Source organism: Aquarana catesbeiana, linkage group LG12 (assembly GCF_042186555.1).
Source record: "Aquarana catesbeiana isolate 2022-GZ linkage group LG12, ASM4218655v1, whole genome shotgun sequence".
Lineage (NCBI taxonomy): Eukaryota > Metazoa > Chordata > Amphibia > Anura > Ranidae > Aquarana > Aquarana catesbeiana.
In genome coordinates this window covers 62507298-62529810 of record NC_133335.1, presented here as the reverse complement: position 1 = coordinate 62529810, position 22513 = coordinate 62507298, and the positions used below count along the sequence as shown (strand labels likewise).

Genomic DNA, 22513 nt, shown 5'->3' with positions numbered 1-22513 from the left:
AAGTTAAATTGGGCTTTAATGGCAAAGGATAAAGGGACTGAAATTTATGATGTTCGTAAATAGAGAACAGTTATGGGCACTAACCCATAAAAACCAGCCATCATTTGTCCTGTGGGTTTAAATCCACTCAACATTTAAAATTGTATTTCTGATTCCTTTGCATAAATGATGTTGGCAAAGTCAGTACTTAGCTTTTTACTTGTCCTACTGGTCTCCAATAGTGAGATCTGCCTGGCATAATTCTTTGTTGCTATATAATGCTGGATGTTCCTGCCCTCTTTTGCATGTTCTTGCACCTCCTATTACCTTTTACATAATGTAAAAATCCAACAGGGAAAGTGGGGACCCCTTATAATGGTCCCAACGGGTGCTGCTCAGATCAAGGAACTCAGTGCAGAAATCTTCCCAATAGAATAAACAAGTACCCTGTAAGCTTTTATAAAATAGTATTAGATCATAGAGAATATAGGTCAAGAGAATAATTGAGTGTAACACAACTATATTTTGCACAACCCATGAAGATCTTTATTATATTTATAACAAAACATTGCCTAGTGAGATCAGAGGTGGAATTAACATTTTATCTGTGCAGGTACCTCATATATAGATGTTTGGTTCTAACAAAATCAGTAGGTTGCTGTGTAATGCTCAGCTTACTCACTTAGAGGATAAGACAACTCTGGGGATCCTTACAGGGTTCTTAAGTGTAAACATGTGTACAATAATCTAGTTGCACAGTGGACCTGGGTTGTAGAGGATGCCTTTGCTCAAACTGGTGGTAGGGATCTGGTCTTCGGATCTTAGTACCTCTTTATAGTGGAAGTTGAAGTAGAGATGACCTTACCACCAACCTCTTCCTTTATGATGGCTTGTACTTTGGTAGTGGTTTTGGTTGTAGATGATGAGCTAGATCCTAAAGAAAATAATTACAGTATGATGGACTTGGTCAGTTGGTAAGTCCTTTGTATTGTTAATTTCAAACTATCTAACAAATAGGTAATTCAGTGGGAACAGGATTGTATCAAAGCCCAACTCCATTCTCATCTGTGTATCTTTCTGCCTTGTCTGTGTCCTTTGGTGGCATTTAAAAAATGGATGGGTTTTTAGTTTTTCCTCCTTCCCTCCTCGCTGTTTGCCTCAGATATCTTAATAAAGTGTAGTGTGTGCTTCTGGTATATTTTACACCCAGCAACACACGAGACCACTGTGAACTCATGTATGTCCTAGCTCCACCCCCTGAATTACATCTGCTACCTATTCTGTTTGTGTTACCATGCTGATGTAGGTACAAAGTAATGGCTACAACAAAACAATGGCAGCTAGCTAGAGCAGGGACTTACATCATTATTCTCACTCCTCTATTCTCTATTAGACCCCAGATGAACCTCTGCCCTTAAAGCATCCAATCGGTGTGATCAGACACTTTCCAAATTTAAAAGTTGCTCTGTATACATCCAGGAAACCGGAAGTGCCGAAAATCCTTGTCACTTTTGGTTTCTTATACCATAGAGATCATCGGGGATCTTCCAGACCTCGACAATCTCTGTTGTAAGCCAGCAGGACTGCCAGCTTTCATTCCACGCTCGCCACCGGGAAAGTAGAACCCGGAGAGGCATCTGCTGTGGCTGGAGGAGGGTACCCCTTCCACCACCTGTAAAAGCCATCCGGAGGCTAATTAGGTGCTAGGATTGCTTTTATATAAAGGTCGGCCATAGCAAAATAATACCGGGATAATATTTGTAGCTGCAGGCATCATCTCGGTACAACCAATTAAAGTCAAATGACATACATGTACGTGATTTGGAATTAGATGGTTTAATATATTATAGTATATACAATGCCATTACTTACCTGCTTGCAGCTGTCCACTAGCAATCCTGGAAGAAAAACAGGAAAACAATAGATTATTTATTATTGTTATTAATATAATACAAATATATATATATATATATATATATATATATATATATATATATATATATATATATATATATATATATATATATATATATATATATATATATTTATATATATATATATATATAATTTGTTACAGTTCACTTACTTCAGAACCTAAGGCAACTATGAGCAGATCATGTGGTCTGACGTTAACTGTATGGCAAATTGACATTCAATGAAATGAAAGTGTCCACTGCACATCCTTAACATCTTCTGACAATGCCATTTTCATAACAAGGACTGGTCATGCACCCCAGGATAGAAGAAAAAGGGTGCAGGGGTTCCAACTATTTCCCCAAAGACTGGGGTCCACACCTTGTTAGAGAAGTGTCAATGCCATAGGATGTAAAGGCTGTACTAACCTCAAAAAAGACATTGACCTCTACCCCATCTTATGAAGTGCCAATTTTCCTGCCATGTGGTCTAAGAAGTCCAATAAGGTGAGTGAAAAATCCAATAAGAGGAGTAAGACCATCCTTGGAATAGCAACAATCGCAGAATCGGCTGGGAACTCAGGTGCCTAAATCTCATTGTCAGTATCCACAACATCTATAGTTACATGATTCAACCCGGCAAGCTAAACTTCAGTCAACTGTTCAAATATCAAAGCTGCTCAGGCTGAAGTACTCATCTTCAATTTGGAGCTGTCTTTGGCAGGACTTCTTTTTCACCACAAAATGATGCCCTGAGATCCTGCGATTGCAGGACATCATGGGCTCGCTCCTGAGGAAATGTCCTAATGGTGTCCTTAATTCGTGATACTGATGTCATCATGCCAGCAATGCTTTTTGCATGATCTGCATGATCCAAGACCACCCATTACCAAGAGAAGATCAAATGAAAAAGAGAAGCCTGTGGCTCATGTGACCAGCTGAAAGCCTTTGGCAACTTTTAAAAAGAGAACTCTGCCTAACAGTTTTGGGTGAAATGATATATTGTTTAGTTACAGTTTGTTTAACTTTATCAAAGCCATAAAATTTCTGAGTTAAGAATGCCCCCCTCCGTATTGGAAGGTTATGCAAGGTATTTTCCCTATTCAAATCAATAAGAAGTCCTTCAAAATCCTTTCTGCTTAGCCCCAGGTAGAGTAAAGTAGTTGGTGTAGGATATTTAAAGCATTGGATGTGTTCTTAAAGTGTCACTAAACCCACATCATAAAAAACTATCAATAAATGTGTATTACATGCTGTCACTATATGATTTGTTTTCTGTATTCTGCAAAAAAAACTGTTTGATCTAGCGGCAAACTGGTTGATCCAGCGGCTCTCTAGCTCCCCCTTTTGTCCATGTCCCCAATTCAGCTGAGGATTTTGCAGCTGTAGTGGCAAATCTGCACATGCTTAGTTTTCAGTGAGTTTTAATGCTGAGCAATTCCTCACTATGACATCTGTGCAGCCCATGTGTCTATAAAGTCACACATGTAGGTATATGCGCAGTGGTAAATGACAGCTCATTTGTTCCTTCCTACTCCATGCCCACTAACCAGCTAAACACAATGAGGATATTACATGTAGATTAATGCTTCACCTCCCTCTTGTTCTAACATACAGGCTTGTGAGGCGTGACACAACCTGTGACTGGCAGAAATCTGCCCACACCATGTTATTTTCACAAAATAATAAAGATTTGATTTCAAATATTGTAAAAAAAAATTTGTATACCAATTTTAAACAGTTTATTGATATAATTTATTTATTTTTACTCTGTATTCTAAAGGCTGTTTGTTTGTTTTTTTGTATTTTGAACATGTGACCAGTAGCAGAGGACTAGAAATTCCACCTGCTTATACTTCCTTGCAGACAGGCTGGGAAAGAGCTGGGTCATGTGACAGCTGTATATTGATTAGGAACTTTTTTTTTTTAATTAAAATAATTACAGTGCCATTATCCACATGCAGAAATAGAAGGGACAGTGTAAATTAAGCAGAGTGTGTTTAGTATCACTTTTTTGGAAAAGCTTTAATGGCCCTAAAGCATTTACTAATAATGTATATTCTTGCCTTAGTGGAAACTCATGCTTCTGATTTGTTGTTATGAGTGACAGACACATAATAGTAGAAGACAAATCCATCCTTACTGTCCACCCTCTCCCTCCAGAAGCTGATGGTATGTGGCAATCTCCTGCTCCAGCCTGCTCTTAATGTCCAGCAGAGTTCTGTATTCCTGGTTCTGGCGTTCAAGGTCTGAGCGAAGATCAACAAGCTGAACCTCGTAGCCACCAATAATGGATTGTATCTGGTGGAGCTGTGCTGCATACCGGCCTTCTACATCAGCAACAGCGGCTTCCAGACTAGCTTTCTAGATGGAAAGAAAGAGTTCATATAAGGGTCCTGGCAGAAATGCTATTTCAGGGGTTGTTGAGTAAGAAAACTCTCTTGTACTTACGGCACTGAGTTGAGACTGAAGTTCGACTTCTAGACCCTGTAAATCACGCCTCAGTTCTGTGCTTTCCGATTTGGTGCTTTGCACTTGCTGTGTGCTGGTGACTACCTCATTCTGTAGTGTTTCAACCTTGGAGATGATAAAGACATAAATTAATGGTTCTAAATTTTTGTTCACATAAACACTTTTATTATATAAAGGCTGGAGATGCTTAGGGATCCACTGCAGGGTCATAGCCAGTGGGAGGGGTTCAGCCTTAGGATTTTAGGATCAGGAGGCTGTGGTTCTGAGATTCATCAGGGAAGGGGTGGGTGAATTACATTAATCAGGCAAGGCATGTTAGTGTACTACCTACACTTCACAAATGGAGAAGAACTATATGGAATGTCCTTCTTGCATACAGAAGGGAGGAATGATTAGAGATTATAGGAAGGAAAATATAGGGGTACAAGTGAGGATTTTATTTAGGGATTATATTGTTTCTGTTTCCAAGGTGTAATGTGAGCTACCTGGCTCAGGAACCAAGCTTCAGCCTCCCGTCTGTTCTTCTCAGCAATGTGTTCGTACTGTTCTCTGAGTTCATTGATGACCCTCAGAAGGTCCACTCCAGGAGCAGCATCCAACTCGACATTGACTGTTCCGGCTGCCTGTTCTTTCTTCTCACTGACTTCCTGCAAAGGACACAAATGAATTCCAATAAATGATGGGAAGAAAAAAAATTTAACAACACAAAAGGCTGCTTGGTGTCTTTGATTCTTTTAAAGCATTGTGCTTTTTCTTGTATTGGTTTAAGCATATGTCCTGAAGCTTTATACATGCCGGCAGGGTAAAGCAGAAGGTTCACATAATTGTCCCCTATTCCCTTCCCAAGTAGTATATACCTTTTCTATACACCTATTTAGCCATCAGGAGTGAAAATCTGGCATATGCAAGTATAAAGGATAATGTGAGTTACTGCCCTTTCCCCTCATGTAATAATGATGGTGCTTGGTCATTGGCCTAGCTCTGTCACATGGAGGCTCCATGGGTAAAGCACAGGTTTACTTTAAAACCAATGAGATCTTTCATGGTTACTACACATCCTCTTAACCATGTCTGAATAATATTTCAAGTGAATAGTGTTACTTTAATGCCTGTGCCTTCTACCCAATACTGCTACACTTCTGTTGATTTCACCACCAGCCTGTTTGCCCACTGAAAGCAAGTAAAATATTTTTGGGCATAGGCATTCTTTCACCTTGCTTTCATGATGCAAGAATGGGTGCCTGTGATAGAGCAGGATGGGAAAGGTCCTCAGCCCTGTGTATGTGACAATCAGGATGAGTTTGGGCCTAAACAGGTCTTTTTTTTCTGCAGGTTATCAGGGCACTGTAGGCATAAATGTAAGGTTGGTTTCTGCAGCAGGGAGCTACTAAGTTAAATCATTGCTTTTCCATTGATGGGAAAAATACAGGTTCATTTAACAACCTGGTTAGGCATTACACCCTGATCTCTTGAATGGAACACAGAACAACTACTTTTGGGTAACCTTATGCACCCATAGTAGCTATTGCATTGCAGTGATGTCCAAAACTGCTAAAGACATGACTTTACCCTAAATGCAACTCACAAAATAATTCACACATCTTTGTATATGCAGATTTATCCAACAGCTTTATCCAATGAGTGCGAAGAACAAACGCAAGCTACAGCAATGTGGTAGTTATTGGCTATTAATTGGTTGTTTTGATTGACTGCCCTTTATAATTGCTATTTTCTCTGCCATAATATGCTGTGGCTTGAAGTCACCCTTACTTACCTCTTCGTGGTTCTTCTTCAGGTAGACAAGCTCTTCCTTGAGGCCTTCAATCTGGAGCTCCAGGTCAGATCTGGTCATGGTCAGATCATCCAAGACACGTTTCAGACCACTGATGTCACTCTCTACACTCTGGCGCAGGGAGAGTTCATTTTCATACCTTTAATGAATTACTGCATGTTTAGTAAAGGCCAAGGCAAAAAATAGAAAAACTACCATCACCTGTTTTGAAACATAAAAGCATTGAAAGCAGACCAATGGGACACAACCCAACTGTTCATCCAGTATTTTTTCCCCACCCTTGACTTGTTTTCTGAGCTGTACCTTGCCTCAGAGATCACTGTAGCCTTGCCTACAATTTTAACTTATGTTCATGGATGAAGGATATCCTAATAAGGCCCAAAAGCGACATCCAATGTTCCAGGGCTGCTGCGCTGCAATTGCCCAATGACATATTTATTAGACCAGTGGTCTGAGGAACACTTGGCAAGAGTAAAAGCTGTGCATGAGTGATTATGAGTCACTGTATAATTTTACCTCTTGCCTTAATTGCTTTTTGACTTGTAACCAGCACATTATTCTTTGTCCTACCCTTTTGGCTTTTCATGTTATTTAAATTGAAAACTTCAAAGAAATTGTAGATTTTTTGGCAGGAGGTCAGGTTTTGGTACTACTAAACTTATTTAAGAAAGCCAACAGCTATTATTTGTAGTAACCATAACAACCAATTAGATGTCACTTTATGCCAACATAGTTTAGCCAACTCATAAAACTGATGTCTGATTGGTTAATAAGACAAACAGTACTTTACAATTCCTTGATCTACTGTATGTTATTTGCTTTTTTTCAAAGGTCTTACCCATAATACAGTACATTAATTTTTTTTTTATGTTCAGTGGACAATGAAAGGGCATCACTAAACTGATGAGGTCATCACACTGTTTTCAAGCTGCCGGTTTTGATTGACAACAGTTGTACAATCTATTAAAGCCTTATTGGTTACAGTATAGCCCTTCACTCACCCACTCTATGACCTGTCATGCAGGACTTTAAAAGAAATTAAGCTAAAGATAGATTTAAGAACTAATGGTGGAATATAAAACTACATCCATTTGTGATCGTGTATATGTATCAAGTGTTAAGATTTAAAGTCAAGTCAAAAATTTTTACACCTTGGATAGAGTGGAGAAGAGTTAGTTGTTAATAAAGAGTTAATAAAATATTGAAAAAAATGTGAGGGGTGTACTCACTTTTGTGAGATACTGTATGTCTGCATAACCAAATATACTTACCAAATTAGGGTGGAACCCCACCTTTAACAGTTGTCCCCATAACAAGAGCCTTTATTGGAAGATTACTTTTTTCATTTATGGCACCCTTTAAAATTATGGAACATCTCAAGGCACCCAGTCTAAAAAGGGGTTCCCCATCATATCATAAGCCTCCAGCCTTTAACATCAGAGTCCCCAGTCCCCCTACCTTATTTCACATCAGAGTCCTCAGCCCTCCACCCCCCATCCCCTTCAAATCAAACTCATAAATCCGCCTTTCCCTCTCACGTCAGAGTCTTCAGCCACCCCAACCCCCCATCAGAGTTCTCGGGCCCCCCCTTTTCCAGAGTCCTACCTTCCAGTGTTCACCACAGCACAGCTTTGTCAGCATGGTAATGGAAAGGAGGTGAAGCAGGAAAACTGTAGGTGTATTTTTATACCCTTCTGAATACTGGAGCTGCCCTGAATGCCATCCACCATGGATAAGCATCATGCATTTCCATGGTGCTGACAGCCAACCCACCTGCGCATGGAAACAGCTGACGTAGCACAACATCCCTAATGAGCTAAAACATCATACAAGGATGTCACAGCAGCCCAGGTTGAGAAATACTGCATTAGACCACTGTAAATTTTGGTGTACTGTAAAGTTGTAGTCATCATGGAAAACTGTGAGGTTGAATCTCCCCTGAAGACGTGCATGCACATGAAACGCGTTGGGAGGAGCTATTGGCTGATGTCACGCCACCGCTTCCGCTTTTGGGACGGCGGTCATCTTATGTGATGAGCGTTCCTCCTAGGCTTGATATATGGGTTCTGCTTGCAGCCCCCTGTGCGAGTAAGAAGAGGCATGTGTGTAGGACTTTTTATGCACTTTTTAAACACACTTTTGTGTTGGTCATTTTTGTTCTAAGTATATTATGTACACTTTTGATTATAAGATTGTTATATTCATTCTTGACCACTTAGGCGCTGCGCTCATGTTTTCACATTTTATTTTGTGGGGATTGGACACTTACCTTACTTGCCAGCTGCCTAGGTATTGCACTCATCTGATTTCAGAAGCTAAGCAGAGTTAGGCCTGGTCTGTCCCTGAATGAGAGACTGCCTTTCCTTACAGCTGCAGAAATATTCTCTTTTTCCCTAGCGCTGACTATTCCCTTTGAGTTTACAACTGAAGGTTTTGCACAGTGTAACTCATTGCTTGCATCATATAGGGAATTCACAGACCAATTTTTATGTTATACCCCATACAAGTAACACTATAATCAAGGAAATTACAGCAATAGAATCATATCAAGAAATAACTATATTAAAACCTGAAGTCATTTTAATAAAGTATACCTTTATGCAACGTGTGTGAACGAATGATAAAAAAAACATTTTTATTGGTCAAAATCCCAATGGTCATCAATTCAGCATTTTATCATAACATCATACATGTTGTATACTCACTTCAGCCTGAAGTCATCAGCAGCCAACCTAGCATTGTCAATCTCCAGAATTCCTTTAGAGTTGTTGATTGTTGCAACAAAGATCTATTAAAGAAATATCTTATGTTTAAATGTCAGAGAACACCTTCAAACAATGTTTTAAACAACTGTTTATTCAGTAAGAAAGGGCAAACTATAATAATAGTAATGTACAATATGTAGCAACATATAGAAATCCAATCGATTATTTCTGATTGCTTGCCAAGCATCAGTCAAGAGCCATGGCTTTCATTTACAATGCATCTTTTGAGTAAATTAGAGGAGATTTTGGTAGCCAATCAGCTTCTAACTTCAGCTTGTTCGATTAAGCTTTGACAATAAAACCTTTAAGCTGATTGGTTTCTATGCAGAGCTATACCAGATTTACTTCAGAAATTCTTACAGTATGTTTTTTTTTATGCACAGCAAATAATCAAGTATGTAGTTCATGTAGTTATACCAATTAACTACAAATTCTGATTGTCTGCTATTAAATACTGTACTTAACAAACAAGTCCATGACCCAACAAACATTAGAAGTGTATCTATTTTATTAGATACTTTTAGCATAAATTTAATAGGTTGAACTTAACAATTCCAAGACTCTGGCATAACCTACAGCTATAACACTTGTAGCATTTGTTAAAACAGGTTTAATATTGTAATCTTTACATTGGACATGTTTGCACAAGCCAGCTATCATTATTTGCACCTAAAACATTGCGTTATGTACTATTGAAAAATCAAAGGACCATTAAATCTCTCTGTACCTTATCACGCAGCTCATCAATAGAGGTGTAGAAGCCTGCAAAGCTCTGTTCACGGACAGCCACAGACCCTTGCTTAGCGTACCAGTCACGGATTTTGGCCTCCAGATCAGTGTTGGACTGCTCCAAGGATCGCACTTTATCTAGGTAGGTGGCAAGACGGTCATTCAAGTTCTGCATGGCATATTTCTCATTTCCAGAGAACATACCCTCTCCACCAGCACTGCCGCCAGCACTGAAGGAAGATCCTCCACCAAAACCAGCTCCACCACCATAGCCAGCTCCTGCTCCACCACCATAGCCAGCTCCACCACCATAGCCTGCTCCACCACCAAAGCCAGCTCCTCCACCGAAACCAAAGCCTAAACGTGAAGAGCCTGCACTGGAAATGGAGATGCTGGATCCACCCCCATGGACACTGGCTGCCCTGTAGATCCCATCAGACAACCTGGAGGAGACACCACCGCCCACTCTGGAGGAGCTCTGACTAAAGCTGTAGCTCATTGTGATAATGAGTAGTGGTTAGCACAGACAAATTAAAGCAGGATCCTACACAACTTGACCCAGGATTCAGGAGTGCAAATAACCTTGCTACATGGTCCTCTTTTATACCCTCCATGGAGAGGTGTAACTATCCAAAGGGGTCATGTTCTATGACATTCTCCACACCTCTAGGAACAAAGCCAAGTCTTTCCTCCAATCCTTAATGGCCGCTTGCTGAGTTTTGAAGATGATCATTTACATTCTTTCATTTTTTTGCCTCAGGACAAACACATTTTAGCTCTCTTGTTTGATTTGTATCACACGTCCAGAGGCAATGGTCTGAATTCTCAAAATCCATTCTGTAAAATGAGTGTAACTTAAACTTGTTATATTCTTATACTACTGCTTGACACAAAAAAAAACCTGCAGAGTAGTAAATACGTTCAACAAAAAATACGTTAGAGAAGAATTCGCAGACTGAAGCTTTGCATATCTATATACAGTACTGTAGAATAATGTTACATCAAGACTACCAATATAAAATAGCAGAGTCTATTCTCTACTTGGTAATTATCTGGACAAAATAAGAAGTGGGAATTGGTAATACCGGAGAGAGCGTGCCTAAAACATTATTTTATCTTGTATAATACATACATTTATAATGTGCGCTACTCAACATGATTCCAGAGGAAATATATAGCTGGAGCATCTACAATATATCAATTATGTTTTGCTCCTACCTCATAAATCTGTGTCTGTCAATCCACTAATTTGCAGAATTCTTTGAATTTTATAAAGCTACCAGATGCTTACATTACACCCTACAGAGTCCTTTTTAATAAGATGTAGATTTACAGACTGTGACCAGATCAGATTTGGTACCACAGTGATTTGACTAGAATGACTGAAGTAAAATGATGATGGGTTGTTTCACTTCGCACATGATCAATGTTTTTTTAAATTGGCTTATGCTGGGTTCACACTGTTGTGCTGCATAAGCTCATGTGCGTTAAAACCAGTGTTGCCAACCTACCAGATTGAAATTTACTGGCACGACACCCAAAAATTTACTGGCACAGCCAAGGTTTTACTGGCAGTTCCAAAAGTTCCAAAATTACAGTTTTAAGTGCAAATCCCAGTATTTAGGCTACAAATAAGTACAATATGCAATTAGCGTTGTGATTTAAGGTAGATATTAAAGTGGGGTTCCACCCAAAAAAAAAAAACTACATGAAAAATCCTAAAAAAAAAAAAAAAATACAAAAAAACATTTGGATATTTTTTTTTTTACTTACCTCTAAATGCCTGTTGCTAGGGGGTCCCTCGTAGTCTGCCTCTTCCAGTGCCTGGGCTGGTGACATCACTTCCCCCTCGGCACAGGAAGGGCTCAGCTCTGCTCCCTCCCTCCTGTCAATCATCTGGGACCCATTACAGGTCCCAGGTGACTGAGTGTCCAATCATGGCGCGCAGCGCCGCTCGCGCATGCGCAATGGGTGCCAGGCTGTGAAGCCACAGCCCAGCGCCCACAGTTGCAATGCCGGCGCCGCTGAACGGAGGGGGAGACGAGCGGGGCTTCGATCCCCCGCATTGCTGGACCCTGGGACAGGTAAGTGTCCAATTAAAAGTCAGCAGCTGCAGTATTTGTAGCTGCTGACTTTTAATTTTTTTTTTGTGACTGGAACTCCTCTTTAAGGCAAAAAGCATATTTCTTATTTTATTTTCAATATAGTAAGTAGCTCACGGACAGGACTCAGGAGGGCAATACATTAGAATAGGTAATGCACACATGAAATTGACTCTCACAGTGATACTGACAGCAGTGTGCAGCAGCACAAATCACCGACACGACACATCCCCTCCTGAGTCACAGTGACAGTCTCTCTCCATGCCAGGTGGTCCCTTCAGTCCACTCCGGTCCAAACAGCACTGACAGTCCTGCTCCTGGCTTGCCTTAATCTGGCTCTGGCCACTCCGCTGGGGTCCCTTACACCATGACATTACACGACATGCTCAGACACCGCCTCCACCAGACCCGCCCCCCGCACTGCCCAAACACACTGTGGCAGGCACTTGGATGGTCTCAGCTGGCTCTGGGCCTGAGCTGTGCATGCACAGTTCCGAGCCATGCGTCACAGCCATATTTTTTACTGGCAACCTTTTCCTTTTACTGGCATTTACTGGCAGGACAAAAGTGCCCATTTTTTCCTGGCTGCCAAAACACTGGTTAACACACGTTGCATTAAGGCAGGCTATTAATTTGAATGGAAAACCTAACACTTCAAAAAAGGTGCAAGCACTATTTTTGTAACGAATCACACTACGAAGCAATGCACATCAGTTGTCAAGGTGCATTTGGCTGCCTTACAATAGTGTAAAAGGGGCCTTAGTATGATATCCCAAAATAAATCAGATTTTGATTAACTGTTTGATAGGATTAGGTTTATTTGATTCTCCATAGATTTCCAGAGTTAATATAAAGATAAGCCCAGTGGTTCATTTCACATCCTAACTATGTACATGTACTTAATGCTTTCAATTATATACTGGATTTGATTGTAGCCGTATTAGTGCAATTGTGACAGAGAAAATTGAGTACTGTCCGTGATACTTTTTTTATTTGCACTAACATACAATTTTTCAGGACAAGCTTTCGGGGTATGTCCCCTTCTTCAAGGTCCAAGCAGTACTGATTCACAAATTTTTAAGCAGAATGTTAAAGAAGAAAAAAAAAAAAAAAAGAGAAAACCAAACACATACAAATCAATGGTAATAAAGATAGCAGCAGAGTTAGTGAGATAAGACAGAGGGAGAGCAAGGGGGGGATGCAAGGGGGGATGCTAGTCACAGAGCGGTCGTAAAACTTTAGCATAATGTGTAAGGAAACCAATATCTAAATTCAGGCCATTATTCTTCGTGTCAAAAAGAAGTATCATTCTTAGTTCAAACGTTTTCCTTTCCTGGATAGTTCTGAAATTCCCTTTAAGAACTAAGACATTGAGGTCTTCTATAGTGTGGTCCGATTGTGAGAAATGATGTCCCACAGGTGTGCATAAACTGTCTTCTTTATGTTCTTTGATGGTATGTCTGTGCAAAGGATGAATTTGCAGACATACCATCAAAGAACATAAAGAAGACAGTTTATGCACACCTGTGGGACATCATTTCTCACAATCGGACCACACTATAGAAGACCTCAATGTCTTAGTTCTTAAAGGGAATTTCAGAACTATCCAGGAAAGGAAAACGTTTGAACTAAGAATGATACTTCTTTTTGACACGAAGAATAATGGCCTGAATTTAGATATTGGTTTCCTTACACATTATGCTAAAGTTTTACGACCGCTCTGTGACTAGCATCCCCCCTTGCATCCCCCCCTTGCTCTCCCTCTGTCTTATCTCACTAACTCTGCTATCTTTATTACCATTGATTTGTATGTGTTTGGTTTTCTCTTTTTTTTTTTTTTTTTTCTTCTTTAACATTCTGCTTAAAAATTTGTGAATCAGTACTGCTTGGACCTTGAAGAAGGGGACATACCCCGAAAGCTTGTCCTGAAAAATTGTATGTTAGTGCAAATAAAAAAAGTATCACGGACAGTACTCAATTTTCTCAATTATATACTGTAAACTAATAAGACATTATGGTGATCTAAGGCTACCCATAGAAAGCTTGAAATAGAAATTTGGTCATGCAGCTGCTATGGGTGCAAAGGCTTGAGAGACATTCTAGGGTCTATAAGGGATATTTAAAGAAAAAACCCTCTTTTCAATTCCTCAAACCCCCTTCACACTGTAAACTGGATATCAAACAAGGACTACTTTCTGTGCTCCAATCCGCTCACTCATTCCAGCTTAGATCTTACCACCCATCATGCAGATAAAGTCGGGGGTATCAGCATATGACACAGGCAGTAATTTGAAATTTGCCAATAAAAAATAGCCCATGCATAATGGTTTAGCCCATGCACCATTTAAACAGCTTCAGTTACTGCCATCGGTTTTCGTTTGGCCACCGATATAAATGCTTATTAGTGCTCATTCACACTAGCAGATTGAGGGGCAGAGCCATTTTTTACCAACTCCATCTCTCTTTAGCTGCAGAGGCAGCTGCTGGTGTTGTGCATATGCCATGGCCACAATGCTTTGCTTCATGACTGCGGCAGGAATTATACCCCCTGTCGCTTTTGGTGGGCATAGTGTCATGCTAAGCATGACCTATTCAAGGGAACAAGGCCCGCTCTGCAAGCTCTCTGAAGCTGCATGAAATATACATTGCATGTGTCATGCAGTGTACAACCTGGTTCATCAAGGACCTTGGCAGGATTATCAGGTACTATTTTGAAAAATAAAGAAGAAAATTAAAGATATATTTATATACAGTATATTGTGATCTATATTGTGATTCATTGGTATTGCATTTTTTAAGTGAGTTATGCCTGTCTGAACTGTGGTTAAGGGTCTGAACTGTGGTTAAGGGCTTGCCGGCCCACTTTTATTGAACCAAATGAAAAGTAAAGCTCAACACAGCGGTTACCCATGCATGGGTGTCAGCTTCACACAGCAAAACAGTCAACATGAAATGTAGGGTTGTCCCAATACCACTTTTTTAGGACCGAGTACAAGTACCAATACTTTTTTCAAGTACTCAACGATACCGATACTTTTTTTTTTAATGTCACATGACAGTGTTTTTTTTTTGTTTTGTTTTTTAACAATGTTTATTTTTTATTTTTTTTTAAAGTAGCCCTGGTGGGGGGCTTTGGTGAGATATTAGGGGTCTTAACAGACCCCTGATATCTCCCCCTTGAGACATAGAAAGAGACCGAGGATAGAGATTCCCCAGTCCCTTTCTCTGCAGCCTCAGCTGCACTGAGAATGAATGGAGAGAAGACAGCGGCTCCTCTCCATTCATAAACTGAGACATCGTAATCACAGGGGATTACAATGTTTCAGTTATGTGAATGGACAGAGTCAGCTGAAGGGAGGGGGACAGCGGAAGGGAGGGGGACAGCGGAAGGGAGGGGGACAGCGGAATGGAGAGGGACAGCGGAATGGAGAGGGACAGCAGAACGGGGAGGGACAGCGGAACGGAGAGGGACAGCGGAACGAAGAGGGGCAGCGGAAAGAAGAGGGGCAGCGGAAAGAAGAGGGGCAGCGGAACGAAGAGGGACAGCAGAGGGGGACAGCAGAACAGAGGGGGCATGGAGGATGAGGTGACAGTCAGCGGTGATCGCGTGTGGGGGAGTTACAAGCAATCACCGCTGTATGTCACTAAGCAGCTGAAAGCCGTGGGGGGAGAAGCTTGTAACTCCCCCACACACCGATCACCACTGACTGTCCAGGTATCGGCGGAAGCATCGGGAGCATTTGCCCGAGTACAAGTACTTGGGCAAATGTTTGGTATCGGTGCCGATACCGATACTAGTATCGGTATCAGGACAACCCTAATGAAATGATAAGCCACCTGGTTATCTTGTCTGAAGAACAGCTGCTTTTGTGAGGATCCTACAGACCCAGTGCCTTTGGCTCTCTGGCTCACTCGGCCTTCTAGATTGCAGTAACCTGCTGCACGAGTCCACTCCTGGCCTCACAATAGGAGCTCTCCTAACATCCATTGGCTCTCTCACTCCTCTGTAGCTTATAGATTCCCTAAGTCCTTGGATTCGCCAAGTTGTCCCGGCTTTCCAGGTCTCCCAGGTTTCTCCTGACGGGCCCCTGAGCTATGGCCAGCTCCTTGCTTATAATGAGTGTGCACACCTGTGCACTCACACAACCTGCAGGCCTCCACTAAGACCTGCACATAGGATCAAAGGCTTAGTTGTATCCAGGACACTTTGATACCTTCAAGCTCCAGACCCTGATCTGGGATTGTTTTTTCACTCATAATAAATACTCCGGGGCTTTGCATTCTGCCTTAGTGAGAATCATATGTGTTTTCTGCCTACCCTCACTCAGTGGCAGGGCCTACCAGTGTAAAGTATGAATGCTTTCAAAAATATTTATTTTAGTTTATATAGTTTATATAGTTTATTTCTATCAATTTACAGTATGCTAAGTAAGCGAACAGAAGAAGAATCTAAATCAAATCAATACTTTTGCTTCAAACCAGCATCAATTCTTACACTTGAACACTTTGTACACTTGCACAAAGTCAAGGATTTCGTAGGATTTGAGATAGGTGTATGATTAACCAATTATACCAAGCAGCAGCTAATGATCATCAAATTTATGAGTAGGTTGAAACACGGTCATTAAATAGAAACGGAAACAGCTGTGTAGGAGGCTTAGGAATTAGTGAGGCACAGCCAAACTCTGAGGTGAAGTTGTGGAAGACAGTTTCATGTCACAGGTCATACACCATGGTAATACTGAGCACAGCAACAAGACACAAGGTAGTTATTCTGCATCAGCAAGTTCTCTCCCAGGAAAAGATTTCATAGCAGAATAGAGTTTCAAGATGTGCTCTTCATGCTCTTTTAAAGAAGCACAAAGAAACAGGCAATGGTAAGGACCGTAGATGGGCAAAGGGATCTTAATGCAGCAGATGAAGCACATCATGCTTATTTTTCTTCAACATTGGAAGATGTCCAGCAGTGCCATCAGCACAGAATTGGTGGTAACCAGTGGAACCCAGGCACACCTATTGTCCAGAGAAAATGGTGGAAAAACCTGCGCTCATGAGCAATACGTGATAAAAATAAATAAATTCACAAAGAGCAGCTGCAAAAAAAACTTCAAATATCCATGAAGTGGTAAACATGTAAATAAACTTTTGTGCGCTAGCAATAAATAATTAAATAAATAAATGAAGAGTGCCTAGGAGACACAATGTGTGTGTGAATCCCAGCAACAAAATAACAACACCAAGTGCTTAAAATCATTACTTAAAAATCAAACTAAATATTGACATAAACTGAAAACAAGTGATCATACATCAGTCCGTGACTAGATTCAAAGAAGAAAATGGGTAAAAAGAAAAAGAAAAAGTCCACTTGCTATATCTCATCACAGAATCATGAGAAATAATAAGCTGAAGGGATTCTTATCCAATGTATATTGATTGCAGAAAAAGGGGTAATAGATGTGCGCTTACCCCAATCGTTGGACCTTCTCTATGGCAAGGTCATATGAGCTTGCAGATATAACCCTCTGCGGGGACAGAATGTTGTAATCCGGGTCCTGACAGCATGTACCACCAACTCCAGTGAGGTCCGGACGGTCCGGACGGTCCAACTGCTCCAACATCAGAGGGACCCCCCTCTGATGTTGGAGCAGTTGGACCGTCCGGACCTCACTGGAGTTGGTGGTACATGCTGTCAGGACCCGGATGTATGTACTTGTTTTCAGTTTATGTCAATATTTAGTTTGATTTTATAGTAATGATTTTAAGCACTTGGTGTTGTTATTTTGTTGCTGGGATTCACACACACATTGTGTCTCCTAGGCACTCTTCATTTATTTATTTAATTATTTATTGCTAGCGCACAAAAGTTTATTTACACCTATTGTCCAGAGACATCTGGCCAGAAGTGGTCTTTGTGGAAGAATTGTGGGTAAAAACCCATACCTCTGACGTGGAAACAAGGCTAAGTGAATCAACTATTCATGAAAACATAGGAACTGGAGTGCAGAAAAATGGCAACGGGTACTCTAGATTGATGAGTCAAAATATGACATTTTTGGCTGTGGCAGAAGGCATACAATGGAAGAAGAAATGGCTGCACACCAAGGCTGGTCCTGAGTCCTTTGTAATATTTATGAATATATCTCAACGTGACACACTCAACCATTTACAGCCTGTCAGTGTCCTGTGTGTGTCATGTTGGGATATATTCAATAAAAGGACTCAGGACCAGTCGTGGTGTGCAACCATTTCTTCTTCTATTGTATGCTTCACAAAGGCAAGCTGGGGCAGGCGCCCGTGTATGGAGTCTATCAGGCTCATTTATCTCACCTGGAGCTGCATGTCACTTACTCTCCATGTAGCAGGAGGCAGTTTGTTCACTGAAGGGCTGGAGAGCGATGAAATAATGTGTGTCTGCAGGCAACAGTGAAGCATGGTAGAGCTTCCTTGCAAGTTTGGGGCTGCAAATCGAGTTGGAGATTTGGTCAGGATCAATGGTGTCCTCAATGCTGAAAAATACAAGCAGATACTTATCCATTAAGCCATACCATCAGGGAGGTGTGTGATTGGCCCCAAATTTATTCTGCAGCGAAGCAATATTCTCAAACATACAGCCAATGTCATTAAGAATCATCTTAGCATAAATAAGAATAAGGAGACTGAATTGATGGTTTGTTTTCCAAGATGTTTGGAACAACCTACCTACCGAGATCCTTCAAAAATGCATACACATATATATGTGTACATAGAAGAACTACATAGTTACATAGTTAATTCTGTTAAAAAAAGACACACGTGCATCCAGTTTAACCAACAGAAAACACACAAAAATCAAAAACCTCCATATAAACTATCCTATACCCACAGTTGTTTAAGAGGAAGGAAAAAACAGCCCCAATAAAGCATGATCCTCCAAAGTGGAGGGGGGGGGGGGGGGGGGGTTCGCTCCTGATCCCTCTAGAGGCAAATGGATATTTCCTGGATCAACTTTTCCTATAAATATTAGTATCCAGCTATATTTTGTGCATTTAGAAAACAACCCAGGTCTTTTTTAAAACAATCTACTGAGCTGGCCAAAACCAGGAGTCTATTCCACATTTTTACAGCTCTTACTGTGAAGAAGTCTTACTGCATTTGGAGATTAAATCTCGTTTCCTTCAGATGTAAAAAGTGCCCCCTTGTCCTGTGTGATGACCTTATTGTGAATCACTCAACACGAGGTTCACTATATGGACCACTCATGTATTTATACATGATCATATTGATGTTGTTTTGAAGGCAAAGGGTGGTCACACCAAATATTTGATTTGGATTTCTCTTTTGTTCATTTACTTTCCATTTTGTTAATTAATAAAAAAAATTAAAAATTTCCTCTTCTATTTCTTAAAGCATTTTTAATTTACAGCATTTTTTCACACCTGCCTGAAACTTTTTCACAGTAGTGTATATATTATGTATACTGTATATGTACATTTTTTAATCTAATTGCACAATTTCCATACAATCTCCTTTTGAATTACCAACAGCCTTATATTTCAAGAACCTACCTAAACAAGCCATTCAATCTATGTCCGGTTAGATAAGGCCTTGTACAATAAGAAGATGCGTTTCTAACCTTTTTAGGGTATAGATTTTGATAAAATTTTCCAAATTAAAGTAAATGGAAAGTATATATATTTTTTAAAACAACAAACATGTTATACTTACTGTGACGGGGGTGATAAAATGTAACAGAAAAGGCTTGAGTGCTTCTGTCAGTATACTGCTTCCTCCAGTCTGAACATAGAGATTAGGGATGAGCCGAACATCCCCCTGTTCGGTTCGCACCAGAAAATGCGAACAGGCAAAAACTTTGTTCGAACACGCGAACACCATTAAAGTCTATGGGACACGAATATGAATAATCAAAAGTGCTAATTTTAAAGGCTTATATGCAAGTTATTGTCATAAAAAGTGTTTGGGGACCTGGGTCCTGCCCCAGGGGACATGTATCAATGCAAAAAAAAGTTTTAAAAATGGCCGTTTTTTCAGGAGCAGTGATTTTAATAATGCTTAAAGTGAAACAACAAAAGTGTAATATTCCTTTAAATTTCGTACCTGGGGGGTGTCCATAGTATGCCTGTAAAGGGGTGCATGTTTCCGGTGTTTAGAACAGTCTGACAGCAAAATGATATTTCAAAGGAAAAAAAGTCATTTAAAACTATTTGCGGCTATTAATGAATTGCTGGTCCGAAAATACACATAAAAGTTCATTGATAAAAACGGCATGGGAATTCCCCACAGGGGAACCCCGAACCAAAATTTAAAAAAAAATTGACGTGGGGGTCCCCCTAAATTCCATACCAGGCCCTTCAGGTCTGGTATGGATTTTAAGGGGAACCCCGGCCAAAATTAAAAAAAAAAAAAAAACTTTGTGGGGTCCCCCTCATAATCTATACCAGTCTGGTATGGCTTTTAAGGGGAACCCCGCGCCAAAATGTAAAAAGAAAATGGTGTGGGGTCCCCCCAAAAATCCATACCAGACCCTTATCTGAGCACGCAACCTGGCAGGCCGCAGGAAAAAAGGGGGGGACGAGAGAGCTCCCCCCTCCTGAATCGTACCAGGCCACATGCCCTCAACATTGGGAGGGTGCTTTGGGGTAGCCCCCCAAAACACCTTGTCCCCATGTTGATGGGGACAAGGGCCTCATCCCCACAACCCTTGCCCGGTGGTTGTGAAGGTCTGCGGGCGGGGGGCTTATTGGAATCTGGAAGCCCCCTTTAACAAGGGGACCCCCAGATTCCGGCCCTCCCCCCTGTGTGAAATGGTAAGGGGGTAACCATTTCACAAAAAAAGTGTCAAAAAAGTTAAAAATGACAAGAGACAGTTTTTGACAATTCCTTTATTTAAATGCTTCTTCTTTCTTCTATCTTCTTTCTTCTTTCTTCTATCTTCTTTCTTCTATCTTCCTTCGGTATCTTCCTCCATCTTCTTCTTCTTCTGGGTCTTCTGGTTCTTCCACCAGTGTTCTTCCTCCGCGGCGCCGGCATCTTCTTCCCTTCGTCTCCTCGGGCTGCTCCACATCCACCATGATGGGAGGCTCCCGCTGTGTGACGCTTCTCCTCTTCTGACGGTTCTTAAATAACGGAGGGCGGGCCACCCGGTGATCCCGCCCCCTCTGACGTACGGTGACTTCCTTGTCTACCCCCCTCTGACGTCAGGGGGAATGCCACAGGGAAGTCCCCGTCAAGTCCCTGTGCATCAGAGGGGGCAGGGTCACCTGGTGGCCCCTCCCTCCATTATTTAAGAACTGTCAGAAGAGGAAAAGCATCACACAGCGGGAGCCTCCCATCATGGTGGATGCGGAGCGGCCCGAGAAGAAGAAGGGAAGAAGACGCCGGCACCGCGGAGGAAGATGCCGGACGAGAACACCGGAGGAAGAACCAAAAGAACCAGAAGAAGAAGAAGATGGAGGAAGAAACCGAAGGAAGATAGAAGAAAGAAGATAGAAGATAGAAGAAAGAAGAAGCATTTAAATAAAGGAATTGTCAAAAACTGTCTCTTGTCATTTTTAACATTTTTTACACTTTTTTGTGAAATGGTAGGGTACCCCCTTACCATTTCACACAGGGGGCAGGGCCGGGAACTGGGGGTCCCCTTGTTAAAGGGGGCTTCCAGATTCCGATAAGCCCCCCGCCCGCAGACCCCCACAACCAACGGGCAAGGGTTGTGGGGATGAGCCCTTGTCCCCATCAACATGGGGACAAGGTGTTTTGGGGGGCTAATCCAAAGCACCCTCCCAATGTTGAGGGCATGTGGCCTGGTACGGTTCAGGAGGGGGGGCGCTCTCTCGTTCCCCCTCCTTTCCTGCGGCCTGCCAGGTTGCGTGCTCGGATAAGGGTCTGGTATGGATTTTTGGGGGGACCCCATGCCATTTTTTTAAAAATTTTGGCGCGGGGTTCCCCTTAAAATCCATACCAGACCTGAAGGGTCTGGTATAGATTTTGAGGGGGACCCCACGCCATTTTTTTTTTTTAATTTTGGACGGGGTTCCCCTTAATATCCATACCAGACCTGAAGGGCATGGAATTTAGAGGGACCCCTCCACGTCATTTTTTTTTAAATTTTGGTTCGGGGTTCCCCTGTGGGGAATTCCCATGCTGTTTTTATCAATGAACTTTTATGTGTATTGTTGGACCGGCAATTCATTAATTGCCGTGAGTAGTTTTAAATGACTTTTTTTCCTTTGAAATATCATTTTGCTGTCAGACTGTTCTAAACACGGGAAACATGCGCCCCTTTACAGGCATACTATAGACACCCCCAGGTACGAAATTTAAAGGAATATTACACTTTTATTGTTTCACTTTAAGCATTATTAAAATTACTGCTCCTGAAAAAACGGCTGTTTTTAAAACTTTTTTTTGCATTGATCCATGTCCCCTGGGGCAGGACCCAGGTCCCCAAACACTTTTTATGACAATAACTTGCATATAAGCCTTTAAAATTAGCACTTTTGATTTCTCCCATAGACTTTTAAAGGGTGTTCCGTGGCTTTCGACTTTGCCGTGAACACCCCAAATTGTTCGCTGTTCGGCGAACTGGCAAACAGCCGATGTTGGAGTCGAACATGAGTTCGACTCGATCTCAAAGCTCATCCCTAATAGAGATCAGATATTATAGCCGATCGTACAAGACTAGCTGACAATAGCTTGTATGAACCTGGAACGTTTATTTGACAAATTCACACAGTATATATACACCAGGGGGACATCCCCCTCCTG

At 41.3% G+C, this 22513-nt stretch overlaps 1 protein-coding gene across 1 annotated transcript; it reads right to left on the bottom strand.

Annotated features, from left to right (window-relative positions):
- Positions 1-555: 555 nt before the first annotated feature.
- On the bottom strand, positions 556-10267 carry LOC141114313 (keratin, type I cytoskeletal 19-like). The gene is made up of 8 exons (XM_073607925.1): positions 9649-10267; positions 8862-8944; positions 6139-6295; positions 4850-5011; positions 4344-4469; positions 4036-4256; positions 1852-1877; positions 556-913 (listed from the first exon to the last, which is right to left on the bottom strand). Exons 1-8 carry the CDS (start codon positions 10147-10149, stop codon positions 801-803), a joined length of 1389 nt encoding a protein of 462 aa, XP_073464026.1. The 5' UTR covers positions 10150-10267; the 3' UTR covers positions 556-800.
- Between the last annotated feature and the right edge of the window lie 12246 nt (positions 10268-22513).